The sequence below is a fragment of the Pleurodeles waltl genome, chromosome 1_1 (genome assembly GCF_031143425.1).
Source record: "Pleurodeles waltl isolate 20211129_DDA chromosome 1_1, aPleWal1.hap1.20221129, whole genome shotgun sequence".
NCBI classification, from domain to species: domain Eukaryota; kingdom Metazoa; phylum Chordata; class Amphibia; order Caudata; family Salamandridae; genus Pleurodeles; species Pleurodeles waltl.
Window position 1 is genome coordinate 864,927,922 of NC_090436.1, and position 24,954 is coordinate 864,952,875.

The following is a 24,954-nucleotide window of genomic DNA, read 5'->3' on the forward strand; positions in this document are numbered from 1 at the left end:
ATGCTTATAAATGGATTTACAGGAGGAAACTGGGCTTTTAAACTGCCCTGATGCTGAGCTGATTTCACCCCTTGGTTAGCCAATGGACAAGAGTGCTTCCTTTGATGTAGTAATTCAGATGTGCTGCTGAGGACCTAGACCTATGACTACTTTCTGTGAAAGTTAAAACAAGCCTCCTTATTGAAGTTTTACAAACCCAGCTGCTTCATCTCAGCGCTTACTCTCATTCAACAAAGTCTTAACTGGTACTCTTATAGGCACTTGATCTAAGCCTTGCTCTTGCCTACCAGTGAACAAATCGGCACCTCACAAATCTAATTTTCTCAAAAAGCATCCTACCATTGAGTGTTTGGTGTTTTAACTTTCCACCAGCAAGGTGAATCAATTAATTTCCCACAGCTCCAACAAGGAGTTGAAAAGGATTGAGGCATTTAGAAAAAAAATGCTCCCTTCAAGCAGCCAATCCCTGAGGATGGTTCATTCGATTTGCCTGCTGAGCTGTTACATGCACACGTTCTGGGACATGGCCAGAGAGATATTGCCAGCAATCCCAAAAGAGATTAGGGCCACCTTGGGTCAAACCATTCAAGATGGTCAGGATGCAGCTAAATAAGTGATTTGTGCTGGTCTGTATGCTACAGATTGTTTGGGGTAAGCAGTCAGACCTAGTGTGGCGCTTCACTGCCATACGTGGATGCAATCCACAGGTTTTTCTGGACATGTATCCCTTATGGATACACTTTTGATAGAACCTCCCAATTTGTCAGAAAACGTGTTTTTGTCATAGAATGATTTAAAGAAAGGGGGGCCACTGAGCGTTCTTTGAGCCTTTTGGCCCCTGCCAGGCAGCATCCTCATCAGTTTCGACCCTTCTACGACAACTGCAAAGGATTTGCATATAGGAATTGCCAGGCCTTTCCACCCCCCTGTACAGTCACCTAAAACCTTTCATGGTTGGGGACAAGGATAAAGCAGGCAAAATGTAGGTAAATGATCTTTACATACCCCCCACCATGGGTCCTCAGCTTAGAAACCGCTTAGTTGGCCCTTAGCATCGCACAAAAGCCTGGTGGGAGGAAGGCTCCAACATTTTCCCCCACAGTGGCAGTCCATCTCACATATGGCTTCTCCAGATCGTCCAGCAGGGCTGTGTCATTTTGTTCCTTTCCTATCCACCACAGCTTCCTCCAACATCAGAATGGCCTAATACTTAAGAGGTGATCAGGAGAGTTCCGGACTCGGAGAGAGAGGCAGGTTGTTACTCCTGCTATTTCCTCCTGCTGAAGAAGGATGAAGGCCTTTGTCCTATTTTAGGTCTTCATCCTTTGAATACCTTCCTGTGAAAATGCAAATTCAAAATGCTCGCTGTGGCCCAGGTTCTGTCTGCCCTGGCACTGGTTGACTGGATGGTATCCATGGATATGGCGGACAATTTCATGTGCCCATCCACCAGTCCCACAGACTTTACCTCAGGTTCAAAGTTGACCAAGAGCATTTTCAGCTTGCGCTGCTTCACTTTAGCCTCACCAGCGCCCCCCAGGTGTTCATGAAAGAGATGGCAATGGTTGCCACCCATCTACAGAAGTTGGAGATTTGAGTTTTCCCCTTCCTCGATGACTGGCTGTTGAATATGGGCTTGCCAGTCAGTTTTATACCACCTCCAGACGATGATGAACTTCCTGATATATGTGGGGTTCTTGATCAACGAGCTGCAGTCAACCTGACGCTTTCGAAGAGACCTTTTTTTTATAGGAGCTCTCTTTGTCATGGGCAGTTCAGTTCCATCACAACGAGTCCTGAACATTTGTGCTATGATCCAGATGTTTCAGCCTTGGTCCTGGTTTTCGGTGAGAGCAGCTCGGAGGCTCCTTGGCCTTTTGGCCTTATGCATAATACTTGCCCACTTTGCTTAGTGGCATATGCGGGTTCAACAGTAGGATCTGAATTCTTAGTGGGCCTAGCACCAAGAAAACATGTCAGACGTAATCAAAGTCAGGCTGCTTGACTGCTACCTCACCAGCAGCAGACCCATTTCCTTTTCTACCCAGAGCAGAGGGTGATGACAGATGCATCACTGCTGGGTTGGGGAGGTCACCTAGGAGAGGTGGAGATCAGAGGACCCTGGTCTCCAAAGTAAAATTGCCTTTACATCAATCTGCTGAGGTTGCTGGCTAATCGTTCTTGAGTTGAAGGCCTTCCCACAGTCCATTACAGGGAGGCTGGTACAGGTTTTCATAGATAACACTGCCACTATATGATAATACAACAAGCAGATTGGAGTGGGGTCCTGGGTCATATGCTGCAAGGCTTTACATTTCTGGGGATGAATCGAACATCAGGATGTTTCCTTGATTGTGAACCATCTGGCTGGACCATTGAAAGCCAGGGCAGACCCGCTCAACCGGTGGTACCTGGCGGATCACGAGTGGCAGCTGAACCCAAGGCAGCTAGAACTTTTTGCCACTACCGACAACAAGCCCTCTCCAAGCTTTTGTGCTTTTAGAGTTCCTGTGAAGGTCCTCCCTAGCTGATGCATTTTGACTGGGGTGGAACACAAAACTTCTATATGCCTTCATACCTCTGCCTCTCATTTCCAAAGTTCTGAATAAAGTCAGGAATGTCTGGGACTAAGTTATCCTAGTGCCCCCCGACTGTGCGAGGAGAATGTGCCACCCGAACGTTTCGATAATGTGCATCTTCCTGTGACCATTCTGTCACTTCACGATGATCTTCTGTTGCAGTCCAGGACAAGGTTCACCTCCCACACATGGCCAGCCATCTTGCCGAAAATCGGGACTCCATTTTACGGCAATCCATCATTGTCTCAACCTTCGTTGCCCTGCCTCACTTCTCGAAAGAGAAGGAGAGACTCCATTGGCTGGACCCTGAAAGATCTTTAAGCGCTTACATCGATTGCACCCAAGCTCATCGGTGCAAGACATGGTGTAGTTCATGGCCACAGATGCCAGAGTTTCTATGTCCATACAGGCCAGAGTGCACAGCTTTTGGCTGAGCACAATGGGAAATGAGTACTGGGTGTATGGGAAGGATCTGCTTATAAATTATAAGAGAAAGAGAAGGAGAGGATAAGAGGAAAGATGGGAAGGGTGTGCCTCCCTATAATTAAGACAAAGTGTGGATGGAAAGAGAGGAGGAGGAACATAAGTATGGGAGATTTCCCATTATTGGGGAAACAATGTGATCAAGGAAAAACGACTATTGAGAATTTTCTCAAGATGAAGAATAGGGTGGATTTAACATGCATGGAATGCAATTAACTGGGGAAAATTAAGGAAAACAAGTTTGTGAAGCAAGTTTAAACAAAATAGACTTCATTAAGCATTCTCGATAATCACAAAATAGCAGCTTTAGACTTAGAGAGAGCCACAGTTATTGGTCAGGAAGAAAAGAGAGGGTATTTTATCAATAATGCTAATGATATACTTCCTAATTATGAGTGTATCTGAGGCAGATGGGAAGGATGAGATAATTATCCCTCTTGGTGAGATGTGATTTTCTGGAGTTTGGAATTTATCTGGGTTGATAATTTCCTCCAATTGTGACATTTGCCCTTCTAAATGGAGCATCCCATGCTGATTTTGTGCTTTTCTTCCACATAATAAGCTACATAGGTACCCACTCAGCATTTAACCCTGATATAGTTTATAATTTGACAGGTTTGACCTGTTGAAATTTACCTGGGGTAGCTTGCCAGAATGGTGAGTTTATCGCACCTGGTAATTATGGTTGAGGTAATCGCCACATAACTTGTAATTCCAAATCCTGTGCTAACACTGCAGTAGTCAGAACTATCCAGCACACTTGTAACCAGGGTCAAAGTGGTAGAAGGGCAAGGTTATAATTATGGCCAACATAATAAGAATGACAAAGGATATGCTTTTTTAATGATGGGCAGCAAGTGGGGCATCTGCTTCCATACAAAAAACAACTTTAAATTATTTATTTTCCTTGTCTATGGTACATTACGAAATCACTGCACAGACTTGTTAAAGATGAATGATTCTTACTTTTATTTGCTGTTGATTTTGTTGAATCTCTGACTCCAACTTTCTCTTTTTGTCAGCCTCCTCGCGTAGTTTCTTTTGCAGTTGTGTTTGCTGTTGTCTCATGTGATCAACGTTTTGCTCCAGCTCGGTGACTCGTTTCTCATTCTGTGTGGAAAACGATGCCAACTTCTTCGTATCCAGTTGTTTTTTGTTTAACATCTAAAACCAGAGGACATAGTCAATTGCATAAACTGAATATTCAGATCCAAAGATGGCTGTCATAGAGATATAACAATAAATATTTGTAGTGACTCAAAAGTATTAACAATATACAGCTCTTGGAGGACTTAGGGCTTGATTTAGATCTAGGAGGTGTTACCACCCAACCGCTGCAGTGGCAGACCTGAGAAAACCGTCAAGTCGATGGTGTTCCACCTCCCGTATTTAGAGGTTACAGTACTGCAGGCGGTGTACTGGGTGGCAGTTTGTGGACGGAGGTAGTACATCGCGGGACCCAATAGACATCAGACGATGGCAGTGGCTATGGAACAGAGGTAAGTCTCACACACACACACACAGTACCAAAGCCATATGTGACCCCTGCATCACACACAACACAACACATACACACCATTATCCACTGCCATTCAACCACAACATAACTCGTACATGTCGCAAACACACACTGATGTACATCCATGACACAACATACACACACTATTGACACTGCACCCACACACATCACGACCACAATATCCTACACACCTACACATGCATAAACACACACTCCCATGTCAGAGCTACAGACATCACGACAAAAACCACCACACAACACTCACCTGAATGTTGCACGTAGCAGCACAACACCAAAAACAACATACGCAACATCAATGCCATTAGCAAGTGGCACACATAATCACACTTCCACATCACCCACCTCAGTTTCCTCCAACTCACCTAGCACATCGCATTGCATGCACACATACACGTACTGACACACGCACCCCGCCTTAGAACACCACCATACAAGAAAAAGACTATAGGTGGTACATCCTTCTCCGTCCAAGCAGCCAAACTATGGAATTCATTACCCCCCACTATAAGAGCCACATATAACTTTCTGGTCTTCAGAAAACTACTTAAGAGTTGGCTCTTTCCTTCATAACCACCTTTTTCAAACAACTATGAACTGCATATGCCTATGTGGATAAATATTTTTTCAGAATATATGTATATTTCTATTTATTTATAGTTTCTTTGGAAAATATGTATTGCTACTATGTCATAACAATAAAATACACACACACTCTTTAAACCTGTCTGACTAAGTATTTTTTTTTACCCATGATTCTAATTATGTATTGTATGTGCATATGTGTGTGTGTGTGTGTGTGTGTGTGTGTGTGTATATATATGTGTGTGTGTGTATATGTATATATATGTGTATATGTATGTGTATATGTTGTTTCTGTGCTTGGCATGTTCGTGGATCATTGCATGGCTCCTGTTTTTTTGGGTTGTTATACTAGATATCTATGAATTCCTGCTCTCATCTTATCACACTTATCTACTCATCACTCTTATGTCATGTCTCTATCAAACTATCCTCCATTCTCACTCTGACTCATCCCAAATCCCTTCTACCACTTTCATCTCCTAAATATCTCTGCCTAAGCTCTTCCCTCCACATCTAACTCACCAAACCTCACTCTACCTCTGTGACCTCCCACACAACCCTACTAAATTCTCCTGCATTCATCTCACCCTGCTACTATGCTCTCCCTAACCCTTCCACATTCTCTTCCCCCTCCACCCCCCTTTACTCATCCCAAGCCTTTGGGTTGAGTAAATGAAGGATATACTCCCAATTAACACCTCTGGATTTATTTCCTCCTCCACCCCTCCATTACTCCAGTCTAACTAACAAACTCTCATATCCGTGGCTCAAATTAACTCATAATAATACTAAAACTGTACTCATTATTTAACGATACTAATCCATCACTAATTCTTGTTGGGTTCCGGAGTAGCGTGCTACTCATCGAAAAGCGCTTTGACGCCTCGTCAGGGGTAGTAAGCGCTATATAAATACGATTACAATACAATACAATACAATACAATACAATACAATACAATACAAGGTCCTAAAAATTAGGAAGACACCAACTACAATTCCAGCACTGATTCCACACCTGGATAAAAAGTACAGAGTACCAGAAAACACTCCTGTATGCCTGATTGGCCATCCCCGAGCAGACTCGGTTTTCATGCACGCAGCTCAAAGGAACCTAACTATACACTGTACAGCACCACCTGACAGGGAGGACAGGAGACTAGATAACATTGGCAAATGATTTTCTGCCAGAGCAACCACCTCTATCAGGGCCTCAAATGCTCTAGTGATACTTGCTAGATAATACCGTCAGATGTGGTCAGACATAGGGCCATACCTAAGACATTTGCCAGTTGATAAAAAAGCTGAGGCAAAAGCAATTCTACAGGAAAGAGAAAGAATGTTTTCAGCAATTATTGATTCAGCTATGAACAAAACATCAACTGGATTCAGACAACTAGCTGGAGCAGCTGTGTTACATCGACAAGGTTGGCTGCCAGCCACTTCTTTTAAACCTGAAGTGCTAAGCAGGATATTAGATATGACGTATATTGGTGAGTCTTTATTTGGAAGCCATATCCATGATGCTCTACAGTCTATTAAATCAGACACAAGCAGCCAAATCCCTTGGTGTGCTTCAACAAAGTCATCCTCAATCCTTTCGAGTGGTACGTGGAAGGGATATGTAATTGTATAGAGGGGTCTCTCAGTCCTATAGTTACAAACAGTGTTCTACGCCTCTTTTATGGTATCACTACCCCTCTCACCAGCAACATAGGGCTCAAAAGTTAAATTCCTACCGTGAAGAAGCCCTTCACAAGAGAGCCTGCAAACTATCCAGGAACAACAAAGGTTCACGGAGTCAGTGACAATTTGGTAGTGGTCACTGTACTTCACCATACGCTTATAGGAGGAAAGATCGCTTCTCATTACCACAATTTGGTTAACATTACGACAGACATTTGAGTGTTGTAACTTACAAAATACAGTCACATGTTAGAATATTTAGGAAAACCTCCAACAACACCACCTCACAAGATGAACTGTCAACATCTATATCTGTTTCAAAAGAAAATCAGTATCATGTTAGAAAAAAAGAGGAATATGATGGATCCCAAAGGCACAAAAGAACTTCAGCTTTTATTCCCATTTCTTTTCCATAAGGAAAAAACCGGGAGACTGGAAACCTATATTAGATCTTTGAAACTTCTCTAAGCCCTCAGAAAAACATTGAGTGACGGTTCTACCACCCTTAATAGAGTGGGATGCCTCTCATTGTAACCCAGTGGACTTGTGACAGGCGCACCCTGTGTCAGAGGGTTCACCAACTCTAAGAAAAGCAAGGAAACCACCTTTTGGGAAGGGCATATCAACAGGTGATTTATGGCATTCCTGCCACTCCACTAGACCCTGCATGAGGTCTTAATTATTATTAAATATTTTTGGGATAAATGTTTGCTGGCAAAGTGTGCCATCCTCTTCAACCCTGGATCCATATTTTACTCTCTTTTGGCAATGAAACAATATTTGTGTACTTTCAGCTGCATATTAAGGTTGACTAAAAGGTCAGATTGTTTCTGACATAACAGCACAATTTTCTTTCATAATTATCAAAAATGTTGACTGATTCAAAATATGACTCTACTCTCCTAACTGTTACATTAATTTCCAACTACAGGACAGAAACAATCCAAGAGAGCAAAGGAGCTTCAGTGTGCAAATAATATTCACAGAAGCCAGTGATAGATTTTTGTTGATTTTTCTCTTACTATGTTACTAGATTTCCATTATGTGTGTGAACATGAAGGCAAAGACAAGATGCTGGTGTATTAGAAATCACATAATAAATGAAAAAATAAGCCTTAAGACACAGGAACTCTTCACAACTAAATAGCATAGTTCACTTGAGCTAACTCCCAGAACTGCTCTAGTTTAGGGCAAGGCAGAGAGAAATGCTTTGCTGATTGTTGGGACAGGATTGCTCCCTACATGGTAACACAGTTGTGAACACCTGCCCTGAGTAACTCAACTGCATTATGTTTGATATACTGGCACTTTTTCTTTTGGCTTAGCACTCTTAGTGATTGTGTTTGGACGCTATTTCCTACATGATTCTGTATGCGGTGAGACGCATAGGCTAGCTCTGTAGGCTCCACCCACTGTACGTTTGAGTTGACACAAGACTCCTGTCTGTGTCCTGGGACATGCCCATTAAGCAGTGATGACAGTGTATATAGTATGTTTTCCAACTGATAGTCATAAAGGATAAGTTACTTACCTGTAAATCCTAGTTCTCTTCCAGGGGTATCCTCATCAAAGTCATAAACATTGAATATTCCCGCCCTTGTGCGGGGACCCCGGAGCATATATATAAAATACATACATATTATCATGTGTAAAACAGCAATGCAGGCTATAATCATAAATAGGCTAAAATGCTTTATTTCTATGCAAGTTTTTTTTTTTTTTTTTTTTTTTTATATTATAAAATCACAATAGATCATAAATATCTACCTAAGCCCCCAAAAACTGGACTTAGGGAAGTAAACAGCAGTAAATAGCAGAGAAAAATAGAAAAAACTACATTGAAAAACAATGAAGCATTCTTAGCCAATAGGCTGCATGCAGGTTAACACAGGAGAACCATAAAAACTTTGGCACCGTGCCTTTAAGACCCTGAGCACCTCCAGTATCCCACCATGCCTCAGGGGTGAAGGGAAGGTGACAGTTGGTTCACAGTTAGGTCAGTACTTTTTTACGGTGACAATCTGTGTAACTGATCAGAAAGATAATCTGTCCTGCACTTCCAGGAGACTTGAGTCCGGGGAGGAGGGTGGGTTGTTTATGACTTTGATGAGGATACCCCTGGAAGAGAACTAGGATTTACAGGTAAGTAACTTATCCTTCTCTTCCAGGGGATCCTCATCAATAGTCATAAACATTGAATAGATTAGCAAGCCCATCCCTAAACTCTGCGGACTGTCTGAAAGAAGTGCAGGAAAAGATATATATTCATGCAAATAGATTTCTAAGAGAGGCCTGCCCCACCTGGGCATCCGCTCTTGCATCCGAGTCTAAACAGTAATGCTTAGTAAAGGTATGCACAGACTTCCATGTAGCAGCCTTACAAATCTCAGAAATTGGTACATTGTTAAGGAGGGCAGCAGTAGCCGCTTTTCCCCTTGTGGAATGCGCTTTTGGCCTAGCCAGTAATCTCTTATTAGCCAGTTGGTAAGAGTTAACAATACAAGACACAATCCATCTTGATATCGTTCGTTTAGACGCTGCCTCTCCTGTTCTTAAATGACCATAATTTAGAAACAAATGGTTAGAATGTCTAATCGGTTTTGTTTTGTCCAAATAGAATTTCAGCACTCTTTTCAAGTCTAAAGAGTGCAATGCTTTCTCAGCCGGAGTCTCCGGCTTGGGAAAGAAAGTCGGTAAAGATATAGTCTGATTGATATGGAATTCTGACACCACCTTCGGAAGGAAAGATGGGTGAGTTCGCAGAACCACTCTATTATCGTGAAAAACCGTGTACGGTTCTCTGCAAGACAGAGCCTGAATTTCGCTGACCCTCCTCGCTGAAGTAATGGCCACCAAAAAAGCCGTCTTCCACGTAAGGTGCTGTAAAGAGGCCTTGTGGATAGGTTCAAAAGGAGGGCCCATAAGTTTTGACAGGACTACATTCAGTTCCCATGGAGGAGAAGGTCTCCGAATGGGAGGAAAAACCTTTTTCAAGCCTTCTAAAAAATCCTTGACTACAGGTATCGTAAAGAAGGATGCCTGAGAAGGCGACTTACGATACGCTGTAATTGCAGACAAATGAACCTTAATAGAAGATACCTGCAGACCAGACTTCGCCAGATGAAGTAAATAGGACAGTATGACGTCCTCCTGAGCTCGTATGGGATTTATACCTTGTTGAGAGCACCAGATGTAAAATCTCTTCCACTTAAAAGCGTAAGAACGCCGCGTGGAAGGTCGTTTTGACTCTTTCAAGATGCTCATGCACTCCTGTGAGAGCCCTAGGTGCCCATACTGTAGGAATTCAGGAGCCATGCTGTCAAGCTCAGAGAGGGAAGGTTGGGATGTAGGATTCTCCCTTCCATTCTGCTCAGGAGATCCGGTCTGCACGGCAACCTCCTGTGAGGTCTTTCCGATAAGTTGAGTAGGTCCGTGTACCAGAATTGGCGGGGCCATTGTGGCGCTATCAGAATCATTCTGGTTCTGGAGTTGTAAAATTTGTTGATTACTGCCGGTATGAGGGGAATCGGTGGAAAGGCGTAGAGAAATGTCCCTGACCAGTTGATCAACAGGGCATTCCCTTGAGATCCCGGACGGCAGAACCTGGATGCGAAGTCTGGGCATTTCTTGTTTGTTTCGTCTGCAAAGAGATCCAACTGGGGTCGACCCCATTGACCGAAGATGTCCTCGACGACTTCGTCGTGTAGCACCCAGTCGTGCGCGTCTTCCAGATGTCTGCTCAGGAAATCTGCCTCTACGTTTTGCTGACCTGGCAGGTGTACCGCTGTGATAGACATTCCCCTGGCCAGGAGCCAATGCCATATCGTTTGGGATTCTCGAGACAGAGGTAGTGATCTTGTTCCCCCCTGTTTGTTCAGGTAATACATTGTGGTTGTATTGTCTGTCTGAATTAGGATAGATTTCCCCTGAACCAATGGAGAGAAAGATTTGAGAGCCAGATGGACTGCTCTGAGTTCCAGTAGATTTATGTGATAGTTCTTTTCCTTGTCGGACCACAGACCCTGAGCTTGGAAGGAACCCAGATGAGCACCCCAACCCTGAAGAGACGCATCCGTTACCAGAGTGTCGACTGGAATTGTCTGGTGAAACGGAGAACCTATCGACAGGTGAGGTCTGTGCATCCACCATTGTAGTGATTGAAAAGCCACTGCTGGTAGTCGAACTCTGTCCTCCCAGTGACCAGTCTTTTGGCTCCAATTGTTCTCTAATGCCTCCTGAAGGGGCCTCATGCGTAGCCTGGCATTCGGGACAATGACGATGCATGAAGCCATGGAGCCCAGAAGCGATGTCACCTGACGAGCTGTAGGTGCATCGGCTGTTAATAGTTGTTGACACTTCCTGTGGATTGATAAAAGTCGTTCCTCCGAAGGATACACTCTTTGGAGCTCTGTGTTTAGTATCGCTCCCAGGTAGTGGAGGTTTTGTGTTGGAATCAAGGTTGACTTGTCGTGGTTGATTTGAAGACCTAGAGACTCGAAAGTTCTTAGAACGATATCTCGATGTTTTCTCGCCTGATCCGGAGATGAGGCCTTCACTAGCCAGTCGTCCAGGTAGGGGTAGACAAATATTTTTTGTCTTCGAAGGTGTGCCGCTACCACTGCTACACATTTTGAAAAGACTCGGGGTGCAGACTTCAGGCCGAATGGAAGGACTCTGAATTGGTAGTGCTGTGACGCTATCTGGAAACGTAAAAATTTCCGATGTTTGGTTGCTATTGGGATGTGAAAATATGCATCCTGTAGGTCGATGGAGCACATCCAGTCTCCCTGATGCAGTTGCGGGACAATCTGGTGAAGGGCTAGCATCCTGAACTTTTGTTTTCTTATGTACTTGTTCAGGAGCCGTAAGTCCAGAATTGGCCTGAAGAGGCCCTGTTGACCTTTTTTCGCCACCAGAAAGTAACGGGAGTACACCCCTTTTCCTTTTTGTGCCGGAGGAACCTTTTCTACAGCTTTCTTTTGTAGGAGTGCGAGAACTTCCTTGCGTAGCAGGCTGAGATGAGAAGGAAAACACCTTGCTGGCGGCAAGTGTGGAGGAGGTTTTTTGAAAAGGAGAGAATAGCCATGTTCGACAATATTGAGCACCCATTTGTCTTTTGTGATGGAGTGCCACTCGCGAAGATGATGCGTAACACTTCCCCCCACCGGAGTGGTGCACAGTGCTGAGGGAAGCAATGCCTCATTGCTTTGATGGTGTCTTTGCTGTAGACTGTTGAGGTCTACTTGACCCTCGGTCTCTTGTGGGTCTACGTGCCTGAAACAGGGGACGTCCCTGTCGTTGTTGTGGCCTCTGAGACCAGTGAGGGGTTTGAACCCTCTGCTGGAATGGTCGTCTGTCATACGGCCTGTACCTCCGCCTGAAGTCTTTTTTACGTTCCAGGCCCACTGCCCTCATCGTGTCGACTTCCGTTTTCATTCGGGCCATCTCTTCATCCGCGTGGGTACCGAACAACGAACTCCCGCTGAATGGGAGGTTCAAAATGCGCTGCTGTGCTTCCTGTTTCAGACCCGTGAGCCGTAGCCAGGAAGACCTCCTAGCGCAGATTCCGTGCGCATACCCATGCGCAGCCAAATCCGCCCCGTCCGCCGCCGCGCTGATGACCTGGTTAGATACTAGGCCCCCTTCCTGCAAGATTTCCTGGAAGTCCTGTCTATCTTCCCTGGGCAACTTTTCTGTAAATCTGTGGAGTGAGTCCCACAGAGAGCGGTCATATCTGCCCAGAAGTGCTGAGGCGCTGGAGACCTTCATAGCAGATGCCGCCGTACCGCACATCTTTCTCCCCAGAGAGTCTAGGTGTCTGCTCTCCTTATCCGGGGGGACTGTGGAAGATGATGCCACAGAGTGTGTTTTTCTGGCTGCGGCTAAGATCACAGAGTCCGGTGGCGGATCCTTCCGCAGGAATAAAGGATCTTGTTCCGGAGCTTTGTATTTCTTTTGAATCCTAGCCGGGGCAGACTTGAGAGTGGCTGGAGACAGAAAAGTGTCCATAGTCGGTTGCAGCAAACCCGGTACTAGTGGCAGCAGTTTTCTCGAGACTGATCTGTGTTGTAGGGTCTCAAAGATAACTGAGGATGAGGTGGCCGGCTCCGGTACCTCAATATTTAGCTTCTGCGCTCCCCTTAGAAGAACCTCATTAAAAGTGGTGATATCATCCACCGGGGAAATCCTAGCAGGTGGAGAATCTGTGAGTGTGGGGGAGTAGCGCCCAACAGACGATCCTGAAGAAGACCAAGAAGGTGATCTTCTGCGTGGTGTTCGTGACCTGGTTCTCCTTCGGGAACGGGACCTGCTCCGAGAGGCTGTAGCAGAGTGTGCAGGTCTTGTGGTCGGCTGACGAGAAGCAGAACGAGCCCGTCCTGCTCTAGCTGTAGGCGATGGCGTTCTCGGTAATGAGGCAGTAGGAGAATACATCCTAGAGTATTGTGAATCCGGGGATGCTGCCGGTCTATTCAGGCTCTCTAACCATCTGGGTGATAGAGTGATGGGAGAAACATGCCCGATGCTCTGGAATGGGATGATGCACTCCTTATAGAGACCACCGGTGAGGGAGCTTTGTCCGCTGGCTCTACTGCCTGTGACACAGCTGAAGGTTGTGTCGACGTCGATTGTATCCTCGACGTCGAAGGTTGCGATGGCTGATCTGTTCTCGACGTCGAAGGTCTTGACGTCGGAGGTCTTGCCGTCGAGTGTCTTGACGCCGATCGCCTATCGCGGGACCTGGACCTACTCGCCGTCGTGTGTCTCGACGTTGAGTGGCGAGTGGTCGACGGCGGATGTTCATGCCGTCGAGGTGTTTTTGGTGTCGTGTCCTTCGACGCCAAGGGGTGAGACGTTCTCGACGGCGAACGGGAGCGCCGGAGATGGCTCGACGCCGAACGGCGGCCTGCCGTTGACGGAGATGTACCCCTGTGTCCACGCTTCGAATTTTTGTCCCTCGACGTCGGTCTGGTCGCCGTCGACGGCGATCTATGCCGGTGAGACGGTGGTGCCGATGACGTCGATGGAGAACAAACAGGCACAATCCTACCTGTCGACGTCGATCGGGCCATTCCTTCTGCTGTAGGTCTGGGAAGTGAAGAGGATGTTGACTTTTTCCTCTCCTGAAGCCCATGTAGCCTGATCTTCTCTCTGTCTTTGAGAGTCCTCCTTGACATGTTCTTACAATACTTGCAGGTGTCAGGACAGTGACTCTGTGGCAGGCAGACAATACACAGAGAGTGTGGGTCTGACTGGGCTTTCTTCTTCCCACAAGAAGGACATTTTACAAAAAGAGATGGCATTTTCTGTCAAAAAAGACTTCCAAACTCAGACAAAAGATGTTATCTGTCGAGTAAATAGGAAAAACACTATTTTTAAGGATTTTTCTGAAGCAAAACTCAGAAAAAACTGAGAGCTCAATGCTCCAGGATCCTCTCAGAAGAAGCCGGAAAAAAGAACTGACCTAACTGTGAACCAACTGTCACCTTCCCTTCACCCCTGAGGCATGGTGGGATACTGGAGGTGCTCAGGGTCTTAAAGGCACGGTGCCAAAGTTTTTATGGTTCTCCTGTGTTAACCTGCATGCAGCCTATTGGCTAAGAATGCTTCATTGTTTTTCAATGTAGTTTTTTCTATTTTTCTCTGCTATTTACTGCTGTTTACTTCCCTAAGTCCAGTTTTTGGGGGCTTAGGTAGATATTTATGATCTATTGTGATTTTATAATATAAAAAAAAAAAAAAAAAAAAAAAAAAAAACTTGCATAGAAATAAAGCATTTTAGCCTATTTATGATTATAGCCTGCATTGCTGTTTTACACATGATAATATGTATGTATTTTATATATATGCTCCGGGGTCCCCGCACAAGGGCGGGAATATTCAATGTTTATGACTATTGATGAGGATCCCCTGGAAGAGAACCGACCTTTGTGTAGGAAGATTGTGGTTCCTAATAGCTTCACATGGGTAAAGTTCTGATTAATTGGAGTGCCTATATCCTGACTTCCAGAGTGATTATGAGCAGGTTCTGTGTGCTGTTTACGGTACTGTTAGCAGCGATTCATGTTAGATGTGAGTGTATGCTTGACTAGACCATTGGGATCCATTTTTGTATGCCCCTGTTACAGCATAGCACATGATGGAGTTTGTTACTTAGCCTCCCGAGACAAAGAAGTGCATTGTTAGCATTCCTGGTCTGAGGAGAACATCCCCAAACGCCGAGGCACTGATGTGTGGCAGGATGGAGACAGGGCTGCTTTCGAAATGCAGCAGTGATGTTTTTCTGGAGGTGTTGTGGATTATCTCTCTTGGAGCACTGCCATCAATGCTGATAGTGGGCTGAGGAATCAGCAGTTTGGTATAAAGGATATACTTGAGACAAGGACTGCCCTTTTGTCCTCTCCTAAGTGCTACTCATTAATGGCTGTTGGCAGCCAGGGGAAGAGTTTTGAACTTGGTTGGAGCCTAGTAACCCATGCTTGTCATGGGACCCCTGAAGGGTTTCTGATACTTGTATGGTCAGAAACTTTACATCAGCTTTTCTGACTTCCCCCAAAGTCAAAACGTTGCTTCAGGTGACCTGCAAGGCACCATTACCTACTGAAGAATGGTGCCTGGGTGGGACATCTGGCAGCAGGAACTCTGTGACGACATGTAGCAACCCTTCTTTGTGTGGGTATGAGGCGCATGGTGGGGAGCAGGGAGCCCACAGTGTGAGAACCATGTCTGTGGGACAGCCAGAGAGCGTTGCTTCCTAGGCCATGCCTTAGCTGCGCACTGCTCAGACCTGAAGCTTGAGGCAAGGCATATGGGAGCAACATTGATGTAGGGGGAGAATAAGGTATTGTGGGTTCATAGGAGAGCCAGAGGCATTTGAGCATGAAATGGACACTACAGCCAAGTGGTGGTATTTCACCCGTTGCCCTGCACAGCCTTTTGCTTTTACTGCATAAGAAATGATTTCTGCTCCCTTTAAAAAATGAAATCCCTCAAGTTTGCAGTCTAAACAATGCTGAGTTGCATGTAAGGACACTGCACACCTTTGCACTCCGCTACTGTATTTTTTTGTTCTACTGAGAGTCCTTTTTCAAGTCAACACAAAACTACAGGACAGTTTTGAGAGTTTCATTTTTGTTCACTAATAAATCTGACGTTTTGATAATACTCTATTCATTTGTTCTCTTGAAGTGCCAGTTGTTGGTCTCTTTGGGGGTCATTCTGACCCTGGCGGCCGGTGACCGCCAGGGTCACCGACCACGGGAGCACCGCCAACAGGCTGGCGGTGCTCCCAAGGGCATTCTGACCGCGGCGGAAAGGGTAAACCGGCGGTCGCCCCATTGAATCCTCCATGGCGGCGGAGCGCGCTCCGCCGCCATGGGGATTCAGACACCCCCTACCGCCATCCTGTTCATGGCGGGAAACCCGCCATGACCAGGATGGCAGTAGGGGGTGCGGAGGGGCCCCCGTAAGAGGGCCCCACAAAGTATTTCAGTGTCTGCTTTGCAGACACTGAAATACGCGACGGGTGCAACTGCACCCGTCGCACCCCTGCAACTACGCCGGCTCAATTCTGAGCCGGCGTCCACGTTGCAGGGGCATTTCCGCTGGGCCGGCGGGCGCTCTTTTGGAGAGCGCCCTCCGGCCCAGCGGAAATGTTTGAATGGCCGCCGCGATCTTTTGACCGCGGTGCGGTCATTTGTCGGCGGTACCTTGGCGGACGGCCTCCGCCGTCCTCCAAGGTCTGAATGACCCCCTTTGTCACTCTCTGAAAAATAAATCTTGGATTTGGAAGTGTACAGTTCCTAATAGTCTCACATGAGTAAAGTTCTGTTTGATTGTAGTGCCCAGTTCCTGCAATGACATCCATAGTGATTATGAGCAGGCACTGAGTGCTATTTACAAGACTGTTAGCAGTGATTCATGTTAAATGTGAGTGTATGCTTGACTAGAACAGTGGGATCCGTTTTTGAAGGTCCATATGTGGTCTATTACAGCAATCGGTTTCACATTATTTCTGGCATGTTACTTAAAATCATAAAAGATACAGTCATTCTCTTTTGCCATCACTGGTTAGGTCAAATCTTTTTAACACTCTTTTTATCAAATTGTCACAAATGTCATCTTGTGGAGGTTCCACCACTAGGAGAGTGACGCCATCCAGAGTGGAAGCAATGTAGTCAACCATTCTGGGCACGAATACTGAGAGATATTCACTAACTGTTTGCCTTCCTGGTCATCATCTGTATCTGTTGTCTTTCTGTAATTGACTGTGATGCCAGAGCTGAATGGTGTGACAATAGAGTCAGTGGAGTGCTGGGAGGTGAAAAATGTACTGGTGTTGCATAGTGTTGTTGGTCGTATTTGTGGTCTGGAACCTGTTGCTGTTGTACGTTTTGAAAGCTGTCTTTTGGATTGAGAATCAAGAGATTCAACAAAGTGTCTATGGCAGTCTGACAGCATGTGGTGTAAACCTTTGACCACCATCTCTTCTTATGGTGCTTGCATTGTGTGTCCAGAAATATCCAAACCATATTGCCATACAACCACCTTATCATCTTCACCTTGCTGATTTTGCATATAAGACTGAATGTGTGTCTAGTCTCCAGGTTGACAACCTACCTTTTTGATCAATGGAAATTTCATGTCTTCAATGTCATTACCCTCTTATTCTGGATCCTGGGAATTCACTTTTAACCGAGTGTGAGTCAATGTTGGTCCAAAGGGTCCTCCTTGTCTGATTCTTCTTTGTCAAACAGGTGTTGTGGTGGGTAGGGTGAAATTTTACTTGAACAGGTATATTCCGGCATCAAAGTCATTGGAATAACCTTGTCAGAAATCATGTTTTTTGTGTGCTCTTGGGTTATGTACATACTTGTCGATGGAGTTTTCATTGTTGACAGTGTAGCAATTGTCAGGACAGGGGTTGCCATGGCCTTGGAAAATGTAATTGAAGGCATGATCTCAGTAGCAGTTGTCAACAGTGTTGTCATGGTGGTACCTTCATCAATGGTGTTATCGTCGACTTCATGAACAGTATCTTCCTCAGTGCCTTGGTCGACAGTGTTGTCATTTGCAGTGTTCTAGTTGACGATGTTACAAGTGATGTAGATATTGGATTCGCTGATGTTGTTGGTGTCTTCTTCATCAACTATGGTGTCGTCGACGGTGATACAGATGAATTTTTGTTGCTGGTAGAGATGAAGTGTTTTGAAGACTCTGGAGCCAGCTTCTTATTTTTAGGACTTGAGGATGCAGAAACGGTTCTGTAATGTTTTTCTGACAGAATCAGTCCAGTTGGAATGCATACTTTTGAGGAAGGTTTCTCTTCTCTTGTGGACTTTTAAAGGCTTAAAAGGTTTTTTAGGTTGTGCTCCTTAAGATCTTGTCTTTAAAGTGCACTCAAAGTGAGTGTTTTTGTGAGATTTTTCAAGAGATTTAAGGGAGCTTTCTCCTTCTTTCTCAGAAGAGTAGACACCATTAGCCTTTAACTTCTGGAGCTATAACAACAGCCAGGCTTCTCCGTCCTCAACAAATTGTACAGCCTTTTGCCTTGTGTGCTGGAGGTGGGTAATAAATACATTCTTTGTGTGAATCTTCAGAGTGAAACCTCTCTTTTCCACAAGTTCCACATGAGCTAAAAAGGCCTTTCTTGGAAGCTTCAGACATGGTGTGATTTATTGTAAGCTTAATAAATTGCTCACTTCTTTTCAAGTTTTGAGTGAAACAGTCATTTATCTGACTGACTGAACACAGCTGAACGGCACACTTTTCACACATGACATGCGGAAGAAATCTGCACCATGGTGGCTTGGATGAGGAGAGATGAATGCTGTGCTTCGCCATGAGTGGCTGCATTTTGGATCTCTTATAATGATGTGAATAGCCTATGTGAATGTTGGGTCATGTTAAAGCTGTTCTCTACATGTTCAGAATTGCACTGACTACTATGTCTACTGTCGGACTCCCATTGCAACGATGGGGATGATTCAAGCATGTATATCCATGAAAGATAAAACTTACTTACTGAAGAAGGGTTGTTCAATATTAGGTCTACATTTCTGCCATACCAGTTTGTCTCCTTAGGCCCCACTATGATGCCATTTTAATAGCTAATTTGTGTTCGCATGAAGTTCTAAAAGTAATACAACTAAAACACAATAAAAAAAATATTCTACACACATTTTAGAATGCACACAGAATCCATAAACAGCCCATATTATCAAAAATATGCAGAAACAGAAAAAAGGACAGCTACTTATCATGAAAAATGTACAAACCTATTCAAAGCTAAAAAAAAAAGTTTTACTTTTCCTCGTACTTTACTATGCAATGAGCTCCAACCCAACTTTGGAAATCTCCCTTTGGTAATGTATAGGGAAAAATAAAGATGTTTATTCAACTAGGAAAAAGCTTGTTATATATATTTTTTAATTAAAACATTAGTGCTAATTTTTCTAGATATTTATTTTAATTGGAGAACTAGAGACAAAATGATACAGCACTATTAGCTGCATTTATGCTTAAAAATTAAATTATTTTAAATATATTAAATTACATTAACATTTTTTCAAAGTTAATTAAATAATAAATTGCCACCTAAAGTTAAAAAATATGTATTTTTATTAAGCACTCATAATTATTAGTGTTGTATAGAATTATTTCGTAGTAATTTAATTATATTTAATAAATTGGGTTATATTAATTTGTAAATGTAAAAAAAAGTTATTAAATAATCCATAATTAAATTTAACTTGTTAACATTAAATTATATTTATTTATATTTTTAACTAGCTAAATTAATATAATCTCACATTACTTCCTACGGGGTTTTATTTTAAGTCACTAACTTCATTGATTTCAATGAGGTTACTGCCGAACCAGAGGTTGGGCATGTGTGGTGCCGACCTTGCTCCAGCTCTCAGCTTGAGTAATGAACTACTATTTTTGGGTCCCTTTGTAGCTGTAGTAACTACATGCGCAGTTTGTAAATATGAATGGAATTAGTCTTTTGTGGGTGGGTAGATGTTCCTCCCTCCCTAGCCCCCCTTAATCCTACCTCTTCCGCATCCCTTTATGTTGTAAGTATGCCCCATTTCCCAGCTACTCCCCTCTGTCCCTTCTAAATTTACTTTTAAAACATATATTTAAGTGTGGGGAGACTCTGGTGGAGAGGATCTCAGCACAATAAAGGATAGGACAGGAGGAGTTCTAAACACCTTATGGAGGTTTGTGAATGACACATTTTGTATGCAGTTTGGGAATAGGCCTCTAGGTGGTTTTCATTTACCTTCTTGGCAACAGAGATGGTTATAGCCTGTAGATGGGCAGCAAGAGCAAGTATGTTGATGTATATGACTGGACCTTGTTTCTTGCCTAGACAGTGATGATCTTGAATGCGTGATGTTTGGTGTTTGATTTAGATTGTTTCCTTGTTTGCTGGTTAAAAAGACCTTGTGTAGTCTCCAGATTTGCACCTGCAAGGCCATTTATTGTGTCTCTGTTCTACAATCAAGCTGAAACAAAGAAACTAGACAGCTCACAATGGCAAGGCAGAATTAGAACCTTGAATACCAAGACCTTAATAATTGGCCACACTTTGGTATTCACTTTATGAGTGGTGCCTGCTGCATTGGTTTAAACCCTGTCATGTATCTGGAGCTGAGACAGTGGTGCATGTCAGAGGTATAACACTATTTATCCTTCATCTCTAAATGTGGTTTTACGCATACAAAAGAGAGAGTCAATTGCTACAGAGGACAACTCAGTAAGACATTCATTCATGCTCTGTGGCCTAGTGACAAACCACATGGGCTTGTGTATTAGTGGGTTCTCCTTTAATTGAAAATGTGTCACTGACTTAGCTTTCAAATCCCCACAATTAAAAAACTACAGACCACTATGGAGAGTTGAGCATTACAGTGAACCAGTGAGGAACCTGTTCCTTGAGGACAAAATCTCCCTAATCCTTGATTAGGGGTTTAGGAGGCAAGCCACCAGGTTCCAGTGTGTGAAACATTTGGACAATGGAGAATTGATGGCTTTGCTCTTTGGGCACTGGTATCTGGCTCTGAATTCTTCACAAGGGGCTACCAGTCCCTATGCTATGTAAATCCCAGGGCAATCGTACATCTTTGCAGCAAGTTACCCAGCTCTCTTAGGATCACCTCTCCAAAGGAAGGGTAAGTTACTTACGTGGAGTCCTATTTTTCTTCCAGTGGGATCTTCATCAAAGCTATAAGCACTGAATCGCCTTTAAATGGAAAAGATTTTACATGTGGTGTATTCAGAATATTTAGAAGGATGTTATTTTATCCTACCTCCTCCATCTAGCAAAATCAGGTTTACAGTTTTCTTCTGTTGATGTACATCTTGCAGCAATTACTGCTTGTAGAAAATCACCTTCTCAAAGCTCATTCTTCCAAATGTCTGCTGTTAAAGATTTCCTAGAAGGTTTAAAGAAGGGGTTCCCTCTGTTAATTCCCCCTCTCTTTGGGAACTGAATGTGGTACTATCAAAACTCATGGGTCCACCTTTTTAATCTATAGGTTTCCCTACAGCATCGTACATGGAAGACTGCTTTTCTATTGCTTTTCTATTGCTATTAGTTTCGGCATGCAGAGTTAGCGAAATTCAGTCTCTCTGTGCCAAAGAGCCTTACACAGTGTTCCATGCCAACAGGGTGGTGACGACAATTCACCCCATTTTCCTTCTCAAAGTAGTATCTGAATTCCACATTAACCAGACAATGTCACTGCCTACGTTCTTTCCTAACGAGGCCACACCAGCGAAAAGAGCATTAGATTCTTCAGATCTAAAGAGAGTACAAAAGTTTTACCTGGACAAGACTAAAGACATTAGACAGTCTGACCAACTATTTGTGAACTATGGGCCTATGAGGATGGGCATCACCTCCTCTGAACAAACCATTTCCAGATGGATAGTTTCTTGTGTTCTGTTCACTTATCAGTTAGCAAACAAACAATTGCCTGCCAACCTCAAAGCCCATTCTATAAGAGGCAAAGCGGCAACAACAGCCCTACTAAAGAATGTTCCCATCTCCGAAATGTGCAAAGCTGCCACTTGGAGATCCATGCATTCTTTCACAAGGCATTACTGTCTAGATTTGGACACTAAGACAAATACCAAACTAAGACAGGCCTCGTTAAGAAATCAGTTTCGTTGATAGAAGTACATATTGCTGTTCATCCTTGATTTGTCCGCAGGAGTGAGGTATGGGCTTGCTATTCTATTCAGTGCTTATGACTATTGATGAGGATCGCCTGGAAGAGAAGGATAAGTTACTTACCTGTAATCCTAGTTCTCTTCCAGGGAAATCCTCATCAAAGTCATAAGCAACCCACTCTCCTCCCCGGACGAATCCTGCATGCAGCAGCTCATACATGCCTGTGTTCTGTTCTTCATATCACCGTAAAACGTACTGATCTAACTGTCATCTAACAGTCACCTCTGGGGCATGATGGAATACAGGTAGCTCTGGAGGTCTTAAAGGCACAGTGCAAGTATGTCCTGGTTATTGCTTTAAATGCAGCCAATTGGCTAATAATCCCTTTGGATGTGTCCTCAATTTTTGTTTTAATAAAGGCTGTGATTTTTGCACGCTGTGCTCTCTCTCTTCTGTTTTTACCGAAAAGCTTGAGTCTGAGAAGAGTTTATTAAAGGAAAACATAATGTAAGTAGGCTTTCTTAGCCTCTGCTACAGGCTGCATAAATGTATAGATATGTGTTTCTACATGTATATATACGTTTAAATATACAGGGAGTGCAGAATTATTAGGCAAATGAGTATTTTGACCACATCATCCTCTTTATGCATGTTGTCTTACTCCAAGCTGTATAGGCTCGAAAGCCTACTACCAATTAAGCATATTAGGTGATGTGCATCTCTGTAATGAGAAGGGGTGTGGTCTAATGACATCAACACCCTATATCAGGTGTGCATAATTATTAGGCAACTTCCTTTCCTTTGGCAAAATGGGTCAAAAGAAGGACTTGACAGGCTCAGAAAAGTCAAAAATAGTGAGATATCTTGCAGAGGGATGCAGCACTCTTAAAATTGCAAAGCTTCTGAAGCGTGATCATCGAACAATCAAGCGTTTCATTCAAAATAGTCAACAGGGTCGCAAGAAGCGTGTGGAAAAACCAAGGCGCAAAATAACTGCCCATGAACTGAGAAAAGTCAAGCGTGCAGCTGCCACGATGCCACTTGCCACCAGTTTGGCCATATTTCAGAGCTGCAACATTACTGGAGTGCCCAAAAGTACAAGGTGTGCAATACTCAGAGACATGGCCAAGGTAAGAAAGGCTGAAAGACGACCACCACTGAACAAGACACACAAGCTGAAACGTCAAGACTGGGCCAAGAAATATCTCAAGACTGATTTTCTAAGGTTTTATGGACTGATGAAATGAGAGTGAGTCTTGATGGGCCGGATGGATGGGCCCGTGGCTGGATTGGTAAAGGGCAGAGAGCTCCAGTCCGACTCAGACGCCAGCAAGGTGGAGGTGGAGTACTGGTTTGGGCTGGTATCATCAAAGATGAGCTTGTGGGGCCTTTTCGGGTTGAGGATGGAGTCAAGCTCAACTCCCAGTCCTACTGCCAGTTCCTGGTAGACACCTTCTTCAAGCAGTGGTACAGGAAGAAGTCTGCATCCTTCAAGAAAAACATGATTTTCATGCAGGACAATGCTCCATCACACGTGTCCAAGTACTCCACAACGTGGCTGGCAAGAAAGGGTATAAAAGAAGGAAATCTAATGACATGGCCTCCTTGTTCACCTGATCTGAACCCCATTGAGAACCTGTGGTCCATCATCAAATGTGAGATTTACAAGGAGGGAAAACAGTACACCTCTCTGAACAGTGTCTGGGAGGCTGTGGTTGCTGCTGCACGCAATGTTGATGGTGAACAGATCAAAACACTGACAGAATCCATGGATGGCAGGCTTTTGAGTGTCCTTGCAAAGAAAGGTGGCTATATTGGTCACTGATTTGTTTTTGTTTTGTTTTTGAATGTCAGAAATGTATATTTGTGAATGTTGAGATGTTATATTGGTTTCACTGGTAAAAATAAATAATTGAAATGGGTATATATTTGTTTTTTGTTAAGTTGCCTAATAATTATGCACAGTAATAGTCACCTGCACACACAGATATCCCCCTAACATAGCTAAAACTAAAAACAAACTAAAAACTACTTCCAAAAATATTCAGCTTTGATATTAATGAGTTTTTTGGGTTCATTGAGAACATGGTTGTTGTTCAATAATAAAATTAATCCTCAAAAATACAACTTGCCTAATAATTCTGCACTCCCTGTATATTTGGTATATGCTTCGGAGTGTCCCCGCATGAATGGGAATATTGCTTATGACTACTGATGAGGATCCCCTGAAGGAAAAGGGCTAGACCCTTGGTGATAAACATGCAGTAAATGGATTATCACACATGTTTCACTAGCCCCCTTATTCAAGGAATTGTCATATGAAAGCACTTACTGCATTACCAAAATTAATGGGCAACCATAAAACCTTCCCTTGAAAACTACAAACTGCTGACAGTGGTTTCACCACTCTTGAGGTTAAGGGAAAACAGCTATCAAAACGGTCACCACAGCACCACTGCACTACTCCATAAACTTGCTGTTACTGAGGATACATGTCCTAAAAATAAGCGGGATGGGACAAATTAGCATAATCAATGTTCAGTGACAGCACAAGGATTGATGTCAGTGGAAGTGATTTCACAGGAACTGAAGTCTCAATATTATACCCCCACCCCACCACTTTAAAGGAATGACCTATTTTACAGTCATACCTGAGAAATAAACTCAGATTGATATGAAAGTTCACATTGTATATTGTGCTGAGTATTTTCAAAGTGCTTTTATATCACTAATATGGACCATGCCCATTTGCTGCATGCTAGGGCTTGAGTGCATGGCTGACAGAGTGTGGGTTCTTGGTGCAGCCTATAATGGAGGTGGTGGTTCTTGTGTGTAAGGGCCAGAGAGGTGCTCCAGTCTGATGATGCAGGCTTGTATTTGTGATTAGGCATAGGTGTGTCACTGTG

The 24,954-nt window shown here is 43.8% G+C and overlaps 1 protein-coding gene across 1 annotated transcript in view; it reads right to left on the minus strand.

The window, feature by feature from the left end:
* The window catches only part of KIF27 (kinesin family member 27), a 455,459-nt gene that overhangs the window by 193,347 nt on the left and 237,158 nt on the right, over positions 1-24,954 (minus strand). Inside the window, exon 11 of the mRNA XM_069229770.1 lies at positions 4,029-4,226. Within this exon, the coding sequence (XP_069085871.1) occupies positions 4,029-4,226 (198 nt within the window). The remainder of the gene's footprint in view (positions 1-4,028; positions 4,227-24,954) is intronic.